This window comes from Podarcis vaucheri (assembly GCF_965113315.1).
Source record: "Podarcis vaucheri genome assembly, chromosome: 6".
In the NCBI taxonomy this organism is placed as follows: domain Eukaryota; kingdom Metazoa; phylum Chordata; class Lepidosauria; order Squamata; family Lacertidae; genus Podarcis; species Podarcis vaucheri.
The window spans coordinates 94,380,288-94,397,575 of NC_138764.1; the positions used below are offsets into that span (position 1 = coordinate 94,380,288).

The 17,288-nt window shown below is 42.5% G+C and overlaps 1 protein-coding gene across 5 annotated transcripts in view; it reads left to right on the forward strand.

Annotated features, from left to right (window-relative positions):
- The window catches only part of PHACTR3 (phosphatase and actin regulator 3), a 217,469-nt gene that overhangs the window by 95,864 nt on the left and 104,317 nt on the right, over nt 1-17,288 (forward strand). For 3 of the 5 annotated variants that reach the window (XM_082226126.1, XM_082226122.1, XM_082226124.1), the window contains 2 exons: nt 6,004-6,165; nt 13,019-13,096. In XM_082226126.1, coding sequence (XP_082082252.1) covers nt 6,009-6,165; nt 13,019-13,096 — 235 coding nt within the window. In that variant the 5' untranslated portion in view covers nt 6,004-6,008. The remainder of the gene's footprint in view (nt 1-6,003; nt 6,166-13,018; nt 13,097-17,288) is intronic. The other 2 variants (XM_082226123.1, XM_082226125.1) reach the window with 1 other exon arrangement.

Consider the following 17,288-nt stretch of genomic DNA (forward strand, 5'->3'; position numbering starts at 1 on the left):
TGCAATTAATATTGTTTAGGGATCCCTGCCGCACTCCAGCCCAAAGTGTCACATAGCAGAGCTTACTTGGCAATCCTCCATCCTTTCAGCAATGAGATGTTACTCCAAGAGCTGGGCTTTTGAACCAGTGGCCGTCCAGATTTTTCTTGGACTCCCAACTCCCTTTAGCCAGCATGGTCTATGATCAGGGATGGTGAGAATTCAGCAAGATCTGGCAGGCCAGTACAGATGCCTCTGCCATCATCTCACATTGTCAAATGGAAGGCGTGCTTGCAAGGGAAGAACTTGGCAAAATATTGTTATGACAACGTAATATTGTGCATGTCTTCTCGAATGTAAGTCCAATTGAGTTCAATGAGTTCATACTCCTAGGTAAGTATGGGTATGCTTCAATACCTATTTATCTGGGAGTAAGCTCTGTTAAACACAATGGGGCTTTTTCCTAATAAACTTATTGGTTTGTATTCATAATCTTCTGACTTCTCCTAGAAGTCAAACCGTTCATATCCATTTATATCATGATTTTATCCTGCATTTTCCCCATCACCAATTTTTCATTGTACTTGAAGATTGAAAATATTTTTAGATCACTTCCACTAATGAGACGATGAATTCAAACTGTCTCTTATTTAGCCATTCATCTTTGTCTTATCAACCATTTCCCCCCACCTGCAAAGAAATTAGAGGCATAATTGCTTCTGTGCAAGAGCTGCTTACTGCACAGGCACCCACCAAACTTTAAAACCATAATAATTCCAATTTTCTTGAAAGTCTGGCCTCCCCATTAAGCTCTAAAAGCATTATTTAGTTTCGTTGCATTTCCACCTCCCCAGCCTTATAAAATGAAATTGATCATATAAGGCTGTTTGTTTTAAATGCGGTATTCACAACGCAAATTATTATGAAGTTATTATCCCAGAAACAAATGGCTTGGAAATGTGTTCCATATCATTCATTTAAATTTTATGGGTTGTTGAAATAAATATGCAAATTGCCTTATAATTCCCTGGCTCGTGACATCGTGGGTGACGGATGCTCGCTATGCACTTGAGAATTAATGTGTGTACACCCACATATATATCCTAGCAATGCTACCCACAACCATTATTTATGGAGCTCTGCTATTCTCTTTTAAGATACTGGCTGGAAGACGCCTGCCACTGTGCTGTCTTTATTACTTACTGCCCTAGCATTGCTTCCTTGCTATTAATGAAATTGATAGTCATATGAGGACCTATTATTAAGTGTGAAAATGAGCTCTGTCTAGAAACAAATGTGGCAAAGGGAGAGGATCTTGGCAGGACTAGTCAATAGCTGCTTGGAGCTATTGACACTGGCTGAGGTTTGGTATCCAGTCATATTCCCATTCCATGTATAGATCCATAGAGTTTGAGGCCCCATCTGCACTATAAGGCAGTATGATAAACAGCTGTGGCTCGCCCCCGAATAATGAAGACTGTTGTTATGTATTCAGTGGTCTGTGTTTGCCTGAGCTTAAGTCTGGACTAAAAATTCTGAGCCCCTGTGTTCTGATTCGATATATGATATCCAGCAATTCAGGATTTGGGCCTCTGTCACTGGCCCTTAAACTCTGAGTTACGATTCACAGCTTGGAAGTTTAGACAACCAATCATGTTGGGAGTAGGGGTGGCACAGACCTTCAGAAATGTATGTAAGCAGTTGCTTTGCCCCTGTTGTCCAGTTCTGTTAGTTCAATAAAGGTTCTTGCTGTTATCACTGTGTCTTGCCTTGTGGGAACCCACCTACATGTCAACTGTAGTTTGTTATTGGTTCAGAAAGTTGTTCGGACACCTTCATTTCCCTTCACAGAGTGACAATTCCCAGAGTTCCTTAGGAAGAAGAACTGAGTGTTCGTTGTTGTTGTCATTGTTTAGTCATTTAGTCGTGTCCAACTCTTCGTGACCCCATGGACCAGAGCATGCCAGGCACTCCTGTCTTCCACTGCCTCCCGCAGTTTGGTCAAACTCATGCTGGTCGCTTCGAGAACACTGTCCAACCACCTCATCCTCTGTCGTCCCCTTTTCCTTGTGCCCTCTATCTTTCCCAACATCAGGGTCTTTTCCAGGGAGTCTTCTCTTCTCTTTTTTTTTAAAAAATAATAATATTTATTAAAAGTTTAAGAATTACAGAAAGAAATAAAAAAGAAAGAGAAAAAGTAAGAGTAAAAGTAAACAATACAAATCAATACATTACAGTACATTTAAAAAAACAAAAACAAAAGACACAATACATCAAACAAAAACAAAAGCAAAAACAATTAAAAACACATCCAATATTTCCATATCTTTATCTTTCATTAACTTGTTTCATCTACCTCCTCACACCTCCCTTTTTGTGTTCTAGTTATTAATTATTTCAGCAAATCCTTTCCATCTTTCACTGTTTTCTGTCATTTAACTATCTTAATTTATTTTAACCTTATCTTACCATTAAAACCCTAAAACTTATTTATACTTAACTCCTTATAACATTTCTACTAAAGCCGTATAATTTCATTCCAACATTTTTCTAACACTCATTAATTTTGCAATATTTTTCTAAATAATTTTTTTTAAACTTTTTTTTCCAATCTTCTTCCATGGTCTCTTCTCCCTGGTCTCGGATTCTGTCAGTCCTTTCTATCAATTCCATATGGTCCATCAACCTGGTGATCTTCTGTCCGAGGCTCTTAACTCTTTTCCATGTCCCTTCTGCAGATCTTCTTCATATTTATACATGCACTTTACTTTATCTTCTGCTGATCTTGTTCTTAATTTCCTTCCTTTGGCACTGAGGAGTAGATCTCGGGGAAACTTCAACCTAACAATGTCTTTATTCCTTCTCAACAGGTCAGCCCATTCTCCATAGTCAGAACCAAAGTCCAAAAGATATTTCAGAGCGTGTTTCAGAGTCCCTCCAAAGCTAAAGGCCCCCACAACTCCAATCTCCCCCTGACCCAAATCCAGATCCCAAAAGCCAGAACATCCCTGCATAAGGGGATCTATCCAACTTTCCTTCTCCAATCCAAGCGGGGCTCCATTCCACCAAATCTGGCTTTCTCTAGATTCAATCGTAAAAGGCAACAGCTTATGTTCATCAAATTGCCTCTGTAAGGCCGGGGCTCTCTCCACTTGAATTACTTGAGGTTCAACAACAACTTTCTCCTTCGTCTTCTCCACAGCTTGCCATGTCAAAACAGATTCCTGAATCAATTCCCGAGTAGTTTCTGTATAGGTATTCACTTTTTGTCCCAAATCAGTCATTTTTTGTCCCAAATTTTAATAATCATCACATCCGTCTTCTCATGAAGCTGTTCCAGTAGAGCACTTGTCTTGCAAAATGCAATCACTAAGGCTTCTTCTGTCAACATTCTTGTCCAAGGTCAATCTCTGATTCTCACGGTCTTTAATCTCTGCAGCTGGAAAATTCCCCAGCTCCACTCCTGCAACAGTTTCAAAAGCTCCCTCTAGGGGAAACAATTTCTATTTGTATCCGTCCTTTTAAGCGCAGATCCAGCAACAAAGTTAGTTTCGATTTTCAGTTACTTTCTTGCTCCTTTTTAAGTGCAAAAGGAAACAATGGAAACAATATATTTCTCTTATTTAACTATCTGTCAACATACGTTTTATTCACAGTCAATGAACTTTCCCAAAACGTCGATCTTACTGGCAGCCCGTTCCCAGGTTCAAAACGGTGGTAATTTATCTTTCTTCACTCTCTCTCCTGCAGGCTTAGGCGATCTAAAATTTCCCCCCTCTTCTCCTGCTTCCAAGGGGGGGTTAGTAATTTTAACCCATGGAGATTTAATCCTTTACAAAAGGCTTTCCAGACTTTAGCTTGCAATGTCTTTGCTTCAATCTATTTACAAAAGAGGAAGGCGGACTTCCTGTTTGAAACCTTCCCTTTTCGGTGCCAAATTAAGATGTTTAGAGTTCCAATTTTCCGTTCTACTCACGGGTAGTTGTTTAGAGTCCAATTGTCCACAGGAAAAAGTCAGCGCTCTCCGGCAACAGCAATGCGGCTTCACTCCGTGAAAGAAGCAGTCGATTCAAAGCACCGCACCGCTCACCCCACGTCTTCTCTTCTCATGAGGTGGCCAAAGTATTGGAGCCTCAGCTTCAGGATCTGTCCTTCCAGTGAGCACTCAGGGCTGATTTCCTTAAGAATGGATAGGTTTGATCTTCTTGCAGTCCATGGGACTCTCAAGAGTCTCCTCCAGCACCATAATTCAAAAGCATCAATTCTTCGGCGATCAGCCTCCTGTCCAGCAAAACATTGTCTGCTGGACTTCCTGAACATTATTACCCATCTCTGGAGGGCTTAGGTGTGGTATTGGAAGCAGCAGTGACCATCAGTACTGGCATGTTCTGCAATGGGAAGCTAGAAGGCATTTTAGATTTCCCACAATGTCCTGCCATAGTCCACACTCACAGCAAACACTGAAAGCACTATGATACCACATTGACATACCCTCCAACATTTCTCTGACGAAAATAGGAACGTCCCGTTCCATACTGATAATTTTACTCTTTATACCCCACATATCTTATTGGGTTGCCCCAGCAGCTCTGGGCAGCTTCCAACATATATAAAAACATAATAAAACATTAAACATTTTTTTAAAAAACCCTTCCCTATACAGGTTTGCTTTCAAATGGCTCGGGGGTCAGATAACTCCATACCCTCCAAGATTTCTCCAAGGAAAATAGGGATGTCCTAAGGAAAAGCAGGACATTCCAGGATCAAATCAGAAACTGGGACGGCTTCTCTAAATCAGTGACACCCCTAGAAAATAAGGACACTTGGAGGGTGTCTCCATTAAACCATCATGGCTTCCCCCCCAAAGAATTCTGGGAGCTGTAGTTTGCTAAGGGTGCTCAGCGTTATTAGGAAACCCCTATTCCTCCCACAGAGCTGCAATTCCCAGAGTGCCTTGGGAAGAAGAACTGAGTGTTTGACCACTCTAGGAATTGTAGTTTTGTGAGTGGAATAGCAGATACTTTTGGGACTTCCCCCAAAGGCTAATCATACCTGATGGTACCAATAGCCACACCTGACAAACAAGCCAACATTTTCTGTGAGGTTCAGGTAGGGTTTCACCTGAAATTTCACTTGAGGTAGAATTTTGGCAGCAACTCTGCATGTTATCTTGCTGCCTTTCTCACTGCAACTTAGAGATCAGTCTGTTTCAGAAAATAATGCCCCCTGGTCCTACTTGATCAAGGCCAGATTATGACCTTTAGAGGCCCTCAGCACTTAAAAGATTTGGGTGCCCCTCCCCATATATCTTATTCAAAATATAAGCAATAATAAACCGTAAAATAAAATCACATTTTTCAAAATGAAACAAGCAAGATGGAAAATAATGATGTTGGGGGTTTTTGTTTTTGTTTTGGTATACTTCTACTTTATTTATATTTGGTAGAAAAATCTCTTACTTTTTCTAACTGCAAAGTCTTTGATCAAATCCTTAAAACTAGTCTTACATAACACGTCTGCGTCTATACTTAGTAGAGACAAGGCATCCAGGCTGCCTTGGTGCATACTTTTATGAAGATTTTATGAAGATTATCCACTCTGAGACCCCACAACTAATTCTCCCCTGGCCTCGTCGCTGGCCCAAGTAGGACCAATTCAGACAGCTAGCCCTGGGGATTATCTGAGCCCGGTTTTTGAACCAGGAAGGGCGGGGTATAAATAAAAAAGTATTATTATTATTATTATTATTATTATTATTATTATTATTATTTATTAGTTGTTGCTCTGTTGGGTTTTTAAAATATACTTCAACTGAGAAAATGAACGTTCAGCTTGAGCAATTTGTGACCATTAATGTTAAAAATCTGGCAATGGGAAATTTCTATTGTGCCCCCCTTACCTTGATGCCCTAAGAACATTCTTATTTAATCCAGCCCTGTTCTTGATATCCTTGATGCACTTCAGCCTGTTCAATATTTCTCTCATTTTCTTTAACCATCAATTTTGTTTCCCCTCCCTTCTCAGAGGAGATGGATCCATCCCCTGCAGTGCGTTCCGAATATCTGGTCTCAGGGATTCGAACTCCTCCCGTCCGAAGGAACAGCAAGCTAGCCACGTTGGGGAGGATCTTCAAGCCATGGAAATGGAGGAAAAAGAAAAACGAGAAACTAAAACAAACGTCAGCAGGTAAGTGGGGGAAATATATTTATTTTAACTTTGGCCAGGGACATGTATTATGGCAAAAAAAGGGTTTGCAGGATTTGCCTGTCGTAAGAGAAGATCACATTTGTAAAGCATAAGCTGGGCTGTGCCTAGTCAAGTGCAGAAAAAGCAGAGAAATGTTCCGTAGATCGCAAAACATGGCTTTTTGAGAGTATCAGTTTTTATTATTTTAAAAGCAAGTTTCAACCCCCCCATGATAGCAGGGATAGGCTTGAAATTCTGTAGGTAGTCCCTGAAGAAAGCACAGGAGCTTGGCTGTTCAGGGTGATTTCAGGTGGTCATTGAAAGGGTTTAACATGCTTCCTAGGGACGCGGGTGGCGCTGTGGTCTAAACTACTGAGGCTCTTGGGCTTGCCGATTGGAAGGTCAGCGGTTCAAATCCCTGCAATGGAGTGAGCTCCCATTGTTCTGTCCTAGCTCCTGCCAACCTAGCAGTTCGAAAGCATGCCAGTGCAAGTAGATAAATAGGTACTGCTGCAGTGGGAAGGTAAACGGCATTTCCGTGCACTCTGGCACTCGTCACTGTCCTTTGTGCACCAGTAGCGGTTTAGTCCTGCTGGCCACATGACCCGGAAAACTGTCTGTGGACAAACGCTGGCTCCCTTGGCCTGAAAGTTGCCATTGACTGGACTTAACCATCCAGGGGTCCTTTACCTTTTACCTTAATATGCCCTCTGTAGTTCCGAGTCCCTCCTACAGACTAGGAGAACCTGAATAAATTAAGCAAAAAAAAACATTGATAATGTAAATATTTACTTGCTGCAGAATCCAGACTTCCTTCCTACAGATTTTTTTTCTTTTTCTTTCTTCAAAGTTTATCACAGAGCCATCAAGGCCCTGCTTATAAGAGTTTAAGGCTGAATGCATGCACTGTTTGGCAGGAAAAATCTCACCTCATGGTGGCTTTTCTAGTCACCCCCCTCTGGTTAAGGCATGGGGGGCAGAATGGGGGAATCCACACTTATACACCTTCTGTAGTGGAACCCCGATGTAAGTGGCTCCCATTGATTCAAAAAGGTTGAGAACCACTGTTTTTATGGGTACTGATTTCCCCCCTCAAAGTCGGGGGCCCTTGCCCAGGAATGCAAATGAAGGCCTTCACAGGTATCATGAAAACACAAACAAAAAATCACTTTAAATATATACCAATTATAATTTATCTTTCTGGCTTAGATTTCTGTTCTTTTAGAAATGCTCTATCTCTCACTAGCCCTTTGATTAAAAGAAAGGGCAGATACTTAAATAAATAATAAGCGAGTAACCTTGTGGTCAGAAATAGTATTTTACTGCAAAAAGTGTTTGTGGGGAGTGAGGACAAAGAGAGTCACGATGCTCAGTAAGACTTAAAGGCCAAGGATTAAAGATTCAGTTGCAAAACAAGAAAACAACAACAACGAATTAAAACTTCTGTATTTTAGGATTATTTAAAAGTGGTTTTGAATACCTCATATTAACACAGGAGAATTCATAGCTTATTTAGTAGCTAGACCTAATGGTTGGTTTATAATGACAGTGACTCATTGCAGAACCAGTGAGTTGGCCAGAAATATTGACAGCCCTGAGGAATGCAACCACATATGGTCTAAAATACGGAGGTGGGGGTTTTGCACCCTCCCTCAATATCCCTGCTGCTTGTTATCCCTTTTCAACAGAGCTGAAAACGGGCCTTAATAAGCGTTGCTAGGCCTTGCCTAGCTGAAAGGAAACAAAGGTTAGGAATTCTTACAAGCAGTTACTGGAGTAGGCAAGCTGTTATTATGCGGCTCCACAGCAAGCTATGAGCCAAAATGAGCTTTTCCTGCTTGCATTTAGCTCCTCGTTGAACTTCTCTCAGCAAGACTTGTGGTTCCATCCAGCTGTGTGTCTTTTCCTTGTTCTTTCCCTTAGGAAATGCAGAGGCCACACTGTCAGGATGGGGAAAAGCTAGTGGGATCCACTCTGGTTTGCCCCCCCCAATAGTACACAAATATTGCAGAATTCTTTCCCCAAAAACCATCCTGGAATTCTTTCCCCAAAAACCAAAAACCTTTTGGCCAGCGGGGGGTGGGGGACGGGATGCTAGGGGAATTATTTATATCCTGGCATTGCAGAACTAACTTTAGCACAGTACAGTCTTATCTTTGATCTCAAATGCATTGGCTCCCGAACAAATCAGCTTCCCAGAAGTGAGTGTTCTGGTTTTTGAACGTTATTTTGGAACCTGAACGTCTGACACGGGTTACATGGCTTCCCATTGGCTGTGTTGTTGTTGTTGTTGTTTAGTCGTTTAGTCGTGTCCGACTCTTCGTGACCCCATGGACCAGAGCACGCCAGGCACTTCTGTCCTCCACTGCCTCCCGCAGTTTGATCAAACTCATGCTAGTAGCTTCAAGGACACCATCCAACCATCTCATTCTCTGTCGTCCCCTTCTCCTTGTGCCCTCCATCTTTCCCAACATCAGTGTCTTTTCCAGGGAGTCTTCTCTTCTCATGAGGTGGCCAAAGTATTGGAGCCTCAGCTTCACGATCTGTCCTTCCAGTGAGCGCTCAGGGCTGATTTCCTTCAGAATGGATAGGTTTGATCTTCTTGCAGTCCATGGGACTCTCAAGAGTCTCCTCCAGCACCATAATTCAAAAGCATCAATTCTTCGGCGATCAGCCTTCTTTATGGTCCAGCTCTCACTTCCATACATCACTACTGGGAAAACCATGGCTTTTACTATACGGACCTTTGTTGGCAAGGTGATGTCTCTGCTTTTTAAGATGTTGTCTAGGTTTGCCATCGCCTTTCTCCCAAGGAGCAGGCGTCTTTTAATTTCGTGACTGCTGTCACCATCTGCACTGATCATGGAGCCCAAGAAAGTAAAATCTCTCACTGCCTCCATTTCTTCCCCTTCTATTTGCCAGGAGGTGATGGGCCCAGTGGCCATGATCTTCGTTTTTTTGATGTTGAGCTTCAGACCATATTTTGCGCTCTCCTCTTTCACCCTCATTAAAAGGTTCTTTAATTCCTCTTCACTTTCTCCCATCAAGGTTGTGTCATCTGCATATCTGAGGTTGTTGATATTTCTTCCGGCAATCTTAATTCCGGCTTGGGATTCATCCAGCCCAGCCTTTCGCATGATGAATTCTGCATATAAGTTAAATAAGCAGGGAGACAATATACAGCCTTGCCGTACTCCTTTCCCAATTTGGAACCAATCAGTTGTTCCATATCCAGTTCTAACTGTAGCTTCTTGTCCCACATAGAGATTTCGCAGGAGACAGATGAGGTGATCAGGCACTCCCATTTCTTTAAGAACTTGCCATAGTTTGCTGTGGTCAACACAGTCAAAGGCTTTTGCATAGTCAATGAAGCAGAAGTAGATGTCTTTCTGGAACTCTCTAGCTTTCTCCATAATCCAGCGCATGTTTGCAATTTGGTCTTTGGTTCCTCTGCCTCTTCTAAATCCAGCTTGCACTTCTGGGAGTTCTCGGTCCACATACTGCTTGAGCCTTCCTTGTAGAATTTTAAGCATAACCTTGCTAGCATGTGAAATGAGTGAAATTGTGCGGTAGTTGGAGCATTCTTTGGCACTGCCTTTCTTTGGGATTGGGATGTAGACTGATCTTCTCCAATCCTCTGGCCACTGCTGAGTTTTCCAAACTTGCTGGCATATTGAGTGTAGCACCTTAACAGCATCATCTTTTAAAATTTTAAACAGTTCAGCTGGAATACCATCACTTCCACTGGCCTTGTTATTTGCAGTGCTTTCTAAGGCCCATTTGACTTCACTCTCCAGGATGTCTGGCTCAAGGTCAGCAACCACACTATCTGGGGTGTACGAGACATCCATATCTTTCTGGTATAATTCCTCTGTGTATTCTTGCCACCTCTTCTTGATGTCTTCTGCTTCAGTTAGATCTTTACCACTTTTGTCCTTTATTATGGTAATCTTTGTACGAAATGTTCCTTTCATATTTCCGATTTTCTTGAACAGATCTCTGGTTCTTCCCATTCTGTTGCTTTCCTCTATTTCTTTGCATTGCTCGTTTAAGAAGGCCTTCTTGTCTCTCCTTGCTATTCTTTGGAAGTCTGCATTCAATTTCCTGTATCTTTCACTATCTCCCTCGCATTTTGCTTGCCTTCTCTCCCCCGCTATTTGTAAGGCCTCGTTGGACAGCCACTTTGCTTTCTTGCATTTCTTTTTCATTGGGATGGTTTTAGTTGCTGCCTCCTGTATAATGTTGCGAGCCTCCACCCATAGTTCTTCAGGCACTCTGTCCAGCAAATCTAAATCCTTAAACCTGTTCCTCACTTCCACTGTGTATTCATAAGGGATTTGGTTTAGATTGTATCTTACCTGTCCAGTGGTTTTTCCTACTTTCTTCAGTTTAAGCTTGAATTTTGCTATAAGGAGCTGATGATCTGAGCCACAGTCAGCTCCAGGTCTTGTTTTTGCTGACTGTATAGAGCTTCTCCATCTTTGGCTGCAGAGAATATAATCAATCTGATTTCGATGTTGCCCATCTGGGGATGTCCATGTGTAGAGTCGTCTCTTGTGTTGTTGGAAAAGCGTGTTTGTGATGACCAGTTTGTTCTCTTGACAGAACTCTATTAGCCTTTGCCCTGCTTCGTTTTGATCTCCAAGGCCAAACTTGCCTGTTGTTCCTTTTATCTCTTGATTCCCTACTTTAGCATTCCAATCCCCTATAATGAGCAGAACATCCTTCTTTGGTGTCACTTCTATAAGGTCTTGTAAGTCTTCATAGAATTGGTCAATTTCAGTTTCTTCAGCACCAGTAGTTGGTGCATAAACTTGGATTACTGTGATGTTAAAAGGTCTGCCTTGGATTCGTATCGAGATCATTCTATCATTTTTGAGACTGCATCCCAGTACAGCTTTCGCCACTCTTTTGTTGACTATGAGGGCCACTCCATTTCTCTTACGGGTTTCTTGCCCACAGTAGTAGATATGATAGTCATCCGAACTGAATTCGCCCATTCCCGTCCATTTTAGCTCACTGATGCCCAGGATGTCAATATTTATTCTTGCCATCTCATTTTTGACCACATCCAACTTACCCAGGTTCATGGTTCTTACATTCCAGGTTCCTATGCAATATTTTTCTTTACAGCATTGGACTTTCCTTTCGCTTCCATGCATATCCACAACTGAGCGTCCTTTCGGCTTTGGCCCAGCCGCTTCATCAGCTCTGGATCTACTTGTACTTGTCCTCCGCTCTTCCCCAGTAGCATGTTGGACGCCTTCTGACCTGAGGGGCTCATCTTCCAGCGTCATAACTTTTATATGCCTGTTGTCTTTGTCCATGGAGTTTTCTTGGCAGGGATACTGGAGTGGCTTGCCGGTTCCTACTCCAGGTGGATCACGTTTGGTCAAAACTCTCCACTATGACCTGTTCATCTTGGGTGCCCTGCTCGGCATAGTTCATAGCTTCTCTGAGTTCTTCAAGCCCCTTCGCCACGGCAAGGCAGTGATCCATGAAGGGGATTGGCTGTAGGAGCAGCCAATTAGAAGCCACACCTTTGGTTTCCAAATGCTTTGGAAGTTGAACAGACTTCCGGAACGGATTCTGTTTGACTTCCAAGGTACGACTGTACTATTATTCTAGAAAAAAGAGGTGTCGGAACTCACCATGAATGCCCACTTGAGAGGTGCCAGAACTGAGTCCGGCGAGTTCCAGCTGAAAAAAAAAAGCCCGGCTTTAGCATAAACATTACCTTGCTTGATAAGATCAGAATTCCATCTAGCCTGGCAGTCTGTCTCAACTGTCCAGAATCATGGACATCTAGAGAAGCTGAATGTTGGAAGGTTCAGGACAGACCAAAAAAGTATTTCTTCAAAGTGTACATAGCTTAACTACAGAATTCATTCCCACAGAGAGAAATGATAGTCACCAGTTTGGATGGCTTCAGTGGAGAGTTGGACAAATTCATAGAAGGGTGGGGCTTGTTACTAACCATGTGCCTCAACTGTTGGAGACAGAATACTTCTGAATACCAGTTGTTGGGAAACAACTACAGGAGGGGAGTATGTTCTTGCACATCTGGTTGTGCCCTGTGAGAAAAAGATGTTGGACTAGATGGGCTGCTGGCCTGATCCAGCAAAGCTTTTCTTATGTTTTAGAAACCTGCTTATGGAGAGAAATGAGGTTATTTGTCCCCAGTTTGTCTCCAACATCAGACATTCAGCTCTGAGGAACACCCGGTCCCCTCCAACAGAGTATGGTCTGCTGGACCTCATCTACAGTGGGAAACTATGATGCAAATGCCATTTTGGACTTCCTACAATTCTCTGACGTAGCATCATTCCATAGCATCACAGGATCCAAGCCTTTCTTGCTATGTCTTTTGCTGGACTAGGGAACTTGCCCAAGTTTTTCAGTCATGATTCAAAGCATGTGAGATGCTGGGAGGAGAGATGGGGGCTTCCTGTGATAGCAGAAGCCACTTTACACTGTGTGTCTGTGCAATCCTACAAGCTAGTGTGGTGTAGTCAACAGAGTGCTGGATCTGGAAGGCTTTGGGTTCCAATCCCCATTCCACCATGAGGTCATTGGTTGACTTCAGGATTATCCGCCATGTCCATTTGCCCTAAAGAACTTGGAAGAAGGGTGGGATACAAAAGTTAAGAATGAGTAAGGCAGTCTGATCAATGGGAGGTGGGGAGGGTGAGAAAGAGAGACACTGCATTTAACCTCTCACTTGCTGTGCCATCCTTCAAGCGTTACATCCTTCACCCATTCATGCAGGCTTCTTGTGTTCTTCATTTCCACGCTCTGTCTGCTCTGATGTTCCATGTTGACCATGCTCACCCCACAACACCCCTTTTTGCAGTGTTAGAGAAGAAGACAACCACAAGGCAAGGTCGGGACGAACTTATTAAGAAAGGCCTGCTGGAAATTATGGAACAAGGCAAGTGAAAACAATCTTTGTATTTTTATTCCCCCCCACTCCTTGCCATAGGAAACTGGAAGGGATCTCACTGTTTAAAACAAACAAACAAATCAGTCATTTTAGATAGGTACTTTAGCATTCAGGGGGAACAATGAAGGGGGTCTAGACTAATGCCCCCCAGTGTTTTTCTTCTGTCTGTAGTGAAGGCATATGCATAGATTTTATAAGTGATTTTCAGCTTGGAAGACATTTTGCCATGTAAACATTATATCAAAATAACACCACCACCACCACATTTTGTTCCTGTAAAATCCACATGCAACACATACATGCTGAGAAACCATCCTCCAATTTCTGCGAAGTTTTCTGAAGTCCCTCGAGATGTTATATTTTTTAAAACATCTGCAGCCCACCTTTCCTTCCAGGAGCACAAAGTGATGTACATGGTCCTTCCCTTACCCATTTTATCCTCACAATACCCCTGTGACGCACATTAGACTGAGAGGAAATGACTCACCCAAAGTCACTCACTGAACCTCATGGCTGGGTGAAGATTCGAAGCCTGGTTTCCCAAGTCTTAGTCCAACACTCTAACCACTACACCACCCTGATTCTAACTCCCATCAGCTGTAGCTAACATGGCCAATGGCCTTAGATGATGGAAGCTGTTGTCCAGCAACATCTGGAGCGCCACAGGTTCCCCATCCGTGCTTTGCTCTAATGGTTAACCCATTTCTGGTTCAATATTTAAAACAAACAGAGGCGAGGAAACTCATGCATCATTTTTTAGCCAATAATTTCTGTACCTCTGCTCTGTCATTGGCATGGCTTGCGTGGTTACACCATTGACTCCATCACACATTTGCCTTCTCCTCTGTTCCACTTTCCTCTTCTCTTCCAAACATCTCTGGAGAAGAGAAGAGCAAGAATTGGGGTGTTGTTTTTTGTTTCATTCTCGTCTTTGCCATGGTCCTATGTCACCAAAGAAAGCTTCGAGTGAGCAAATTTACAACGCAACACCGTCTGTCTAGGCAGGAGAGTTTGAATAATGGGTCGCCAAGAGCAATCTAGCATGATCCATGTTCTTCCTTCCCAACACGATGGATGCCTTGAGTCTCAGGGGGTTTACTTTACAGTTTTAGTAACACATCCTGTTTATTAACCTCTGTTTAAAATTCACCCACAATGTCTTTTTAAAGAACTGTCCATAAGCCTGTTCCTAGGTACGCAGCAGTTACATCCTCATCTTTTGCAATTTAGCACTGTTTTAATTCAAGGGTTTGCAGTTGTCAGATCTGCATTATTACGCTCAGCAAAGTGCATTAAATCTTGGAAGGCGCTGGAGCTTCTGTTGTACCAGAGGAATGCCACAGTTACTAAAAGTGGAATCATAGAATTGTAGAGCTGGAAGGGACCTCGAGGGTCATCTAGTCCAACCCCCTGCAATCCACCAATCACAAGCCCAGTGTAAAATGCATTACTGTTACATTATCTTATTGCACCGGAAACACAAAATCCTACCACCTGAGACCAACGTAGTATATGACAACTTCCAGTTGTGTTTGCAGGAATTTCTGAGATGATCTGTGCAAAGTGTTTCAAGCACTTTAAAGCATGACATAAATGCAGATATGATTATAGCTTTAAAATGCAAAATTGGAGGTAACTGCACTGAAGAATGAACAATAATTATCAGATCTGTAGGTTTCCTTAACAGACACCCAAAAGCAGTCTCAATAAACTGAACAATTTTTTTGCGGAGTTGCGATCAGCTCCTGCAAATTTATAGCGTGTAGGATCAGGCATCCAGTGAAGAGCTGAGAATCAAAAAAGCTTCAGATATCGTTACCTAAACATTACAGTCTTCTCAGCTTTGAAGCTGTTTAAATACATTTAGAAGTATATAGAAACATAGTTGATTAAAGGACATTGAAGAAGAATAAAAATGTTTGTGCCCAAATTGGATCCCCTTGGGGATATTCCTTTTCCTTCTGGCTTCATGCACAAAAGTGACCAGATAATATCTAGAAATGCAGTAAAAAGTCAAGCTTCGGAGAGATTTTGGGTGACATTTTTTTTTTAGCTCTTAACTGAGTAATGCCCACAGCTAGAAGCAGTGGGAAGACAATGCAGGGATGGAACTTAACGGATGGGAGCCCAGAAGACCACTGACACCCCTAACCCTTATCTGAGCATGTATAGTATACTGAAGAACTGAATTATCAGAGTTGAAAATACGGTTCCTATTTTTTTATTTTTTAAAAAAGTGGGTGTGAGGTTGGAAGGAGGGAAGCTAAGAGTGGGAAGAGGGAATGAAGAATGGGCTGCTCTATTGTAATAATGTGAAAACCCTAATAAATTATAGGGAGAGAGAGAGAGAGAGAGAGAGAGAGAGAGAGAGAGAGAGAGAGAGATGCATCTAATCCAATGTGAAGCATCTGAAGTCCAATTGCAGAGAGTTGAGCATGTCTTAGGAAATGCTGTGTAACCAGTTTCAGGCAGCACTAAGATGTTGGGCATATAGAGGAAGGGAGGAATTATCATCTCCATAGTGTAGCACTTTTTAAATGTGGGTTGGATGAAAGGTAGAGAAACTCTGGTATCAAAATGTATTGGGCTGGCCCTGGAAGGGAGAGCACTATACTTCGAGTTCCAGGAACTAAACTAGAAACACAGTCCCATCAACCAGAGATCCTTTGCTAGGCTCAGGGGGATCTCCAGAAACTAGCCCTTCTTGTGCATCTCCTCCCTGTCCCTGTCCACCGTAATGAATCCCCACCCCTCTTTGTCCATCACTTTTTCTCTCAGTGGATGCTTTGTCTGAAGAATAAGCTACTTGCAAGTTCTGCCTCTGTCATTTTCGCTTGTTCTTTCTGTGTGGCTCCCATGTCCTCTCCTTCACCTCTCCTTAAATTTCCTCATCTTGCCATGTCCAAGGACCTATTTTCCCTTTGCTTACTTGACCTGTACTTCAGGAGTGGCTAGCTAGCTTTTTTTGGCTTAAAGGCTGTATTCTTTGTTTGAATAATCCATAATGGGCATGGTCCAAACAGTTGAGGCCACTCCACACTAACTCTCTCATGGAGGAGTATCCCTGGCTGCTAGCCACAATATCAGTTGATGCGAACTGCGGGTGGAGGACATGTTATTGCATTCAGCTTCTGCTTGTGGGCTTCCTATAGACATCTGGTTAGCCACTGTGAGAAAAAGGATGTTGGAATAGATGGGCCGATGGGAGACACAGAGGCATACCAACAAACAAACGTGTTTGCATTAGGGGATGTCCTGAAGTAGAGGACCTTATGCATTATATCTTGCGCTGCCCCTTATATTATGAAGCAAGAGAAAGATTTTTAGCACCTATAATGACAAGGTCCCCTGGCCAGAAACCCCTCTGACATTATTTTATATCTCCTCGCAGACACAGATAAGTATGTGACCTGGCGTGTAACACTCTTTGCAACTTCCGCTAGGAAAATTAGAGCAAATTATATAGCCAAGGTAGCCACCAACTGTAAAGGAGATGAATTTATTTGACCCTACCAAGCTATATTTTATCCTTATCACCAAACTCCGAATATAATTGCACACTGTATTAATTAACATCATTTTTAATATATTAGTGGCCATGTGATAATTTTAGCATATAAATTTTATTGTTTAATGTCTTCATTTGTATATTAAGGTACTTTTATAGCTCTGACTTGATAACATAAATGTTTTTTGTATCAATCCAGCATCTTTTCTTTTAATTGTTGAAGGATTCTGTGTACATTGCGGCAGCCTTTGAATATGTGCAAGAAAACTGACAGACTGACTAGATGGGCAGCTTGCCTGATCCTGCAGGGTTCTTATATTCTTATATTCTTATAATCCCTGCCTCTCACACAGCACACACTCATGCACATGCATGAGTGCACATGTATACAGACCATAGATACAGCTCTCCTTCCCTCGCTCCCTCTCTCTCTCTTTCTCTCACTTACACACATCCAGGAGTGTCTGTTGCCCTTGACCTCCCAGCAGTGACATCCCTGTTACTTACCAGAAGGGGGAGACAATGGAAGGATGGACTCTGCTGATGGCGCCTGCATGGCCTCCAGCTCTCTCTTCGTAAGCCAGGAGGGTGCGCTGTGCTGCGCATCTTCACTCACTTCTCCTGCATGCACCTGACACCACACATACTGCCAACAGTGACTAGCAATAGCTG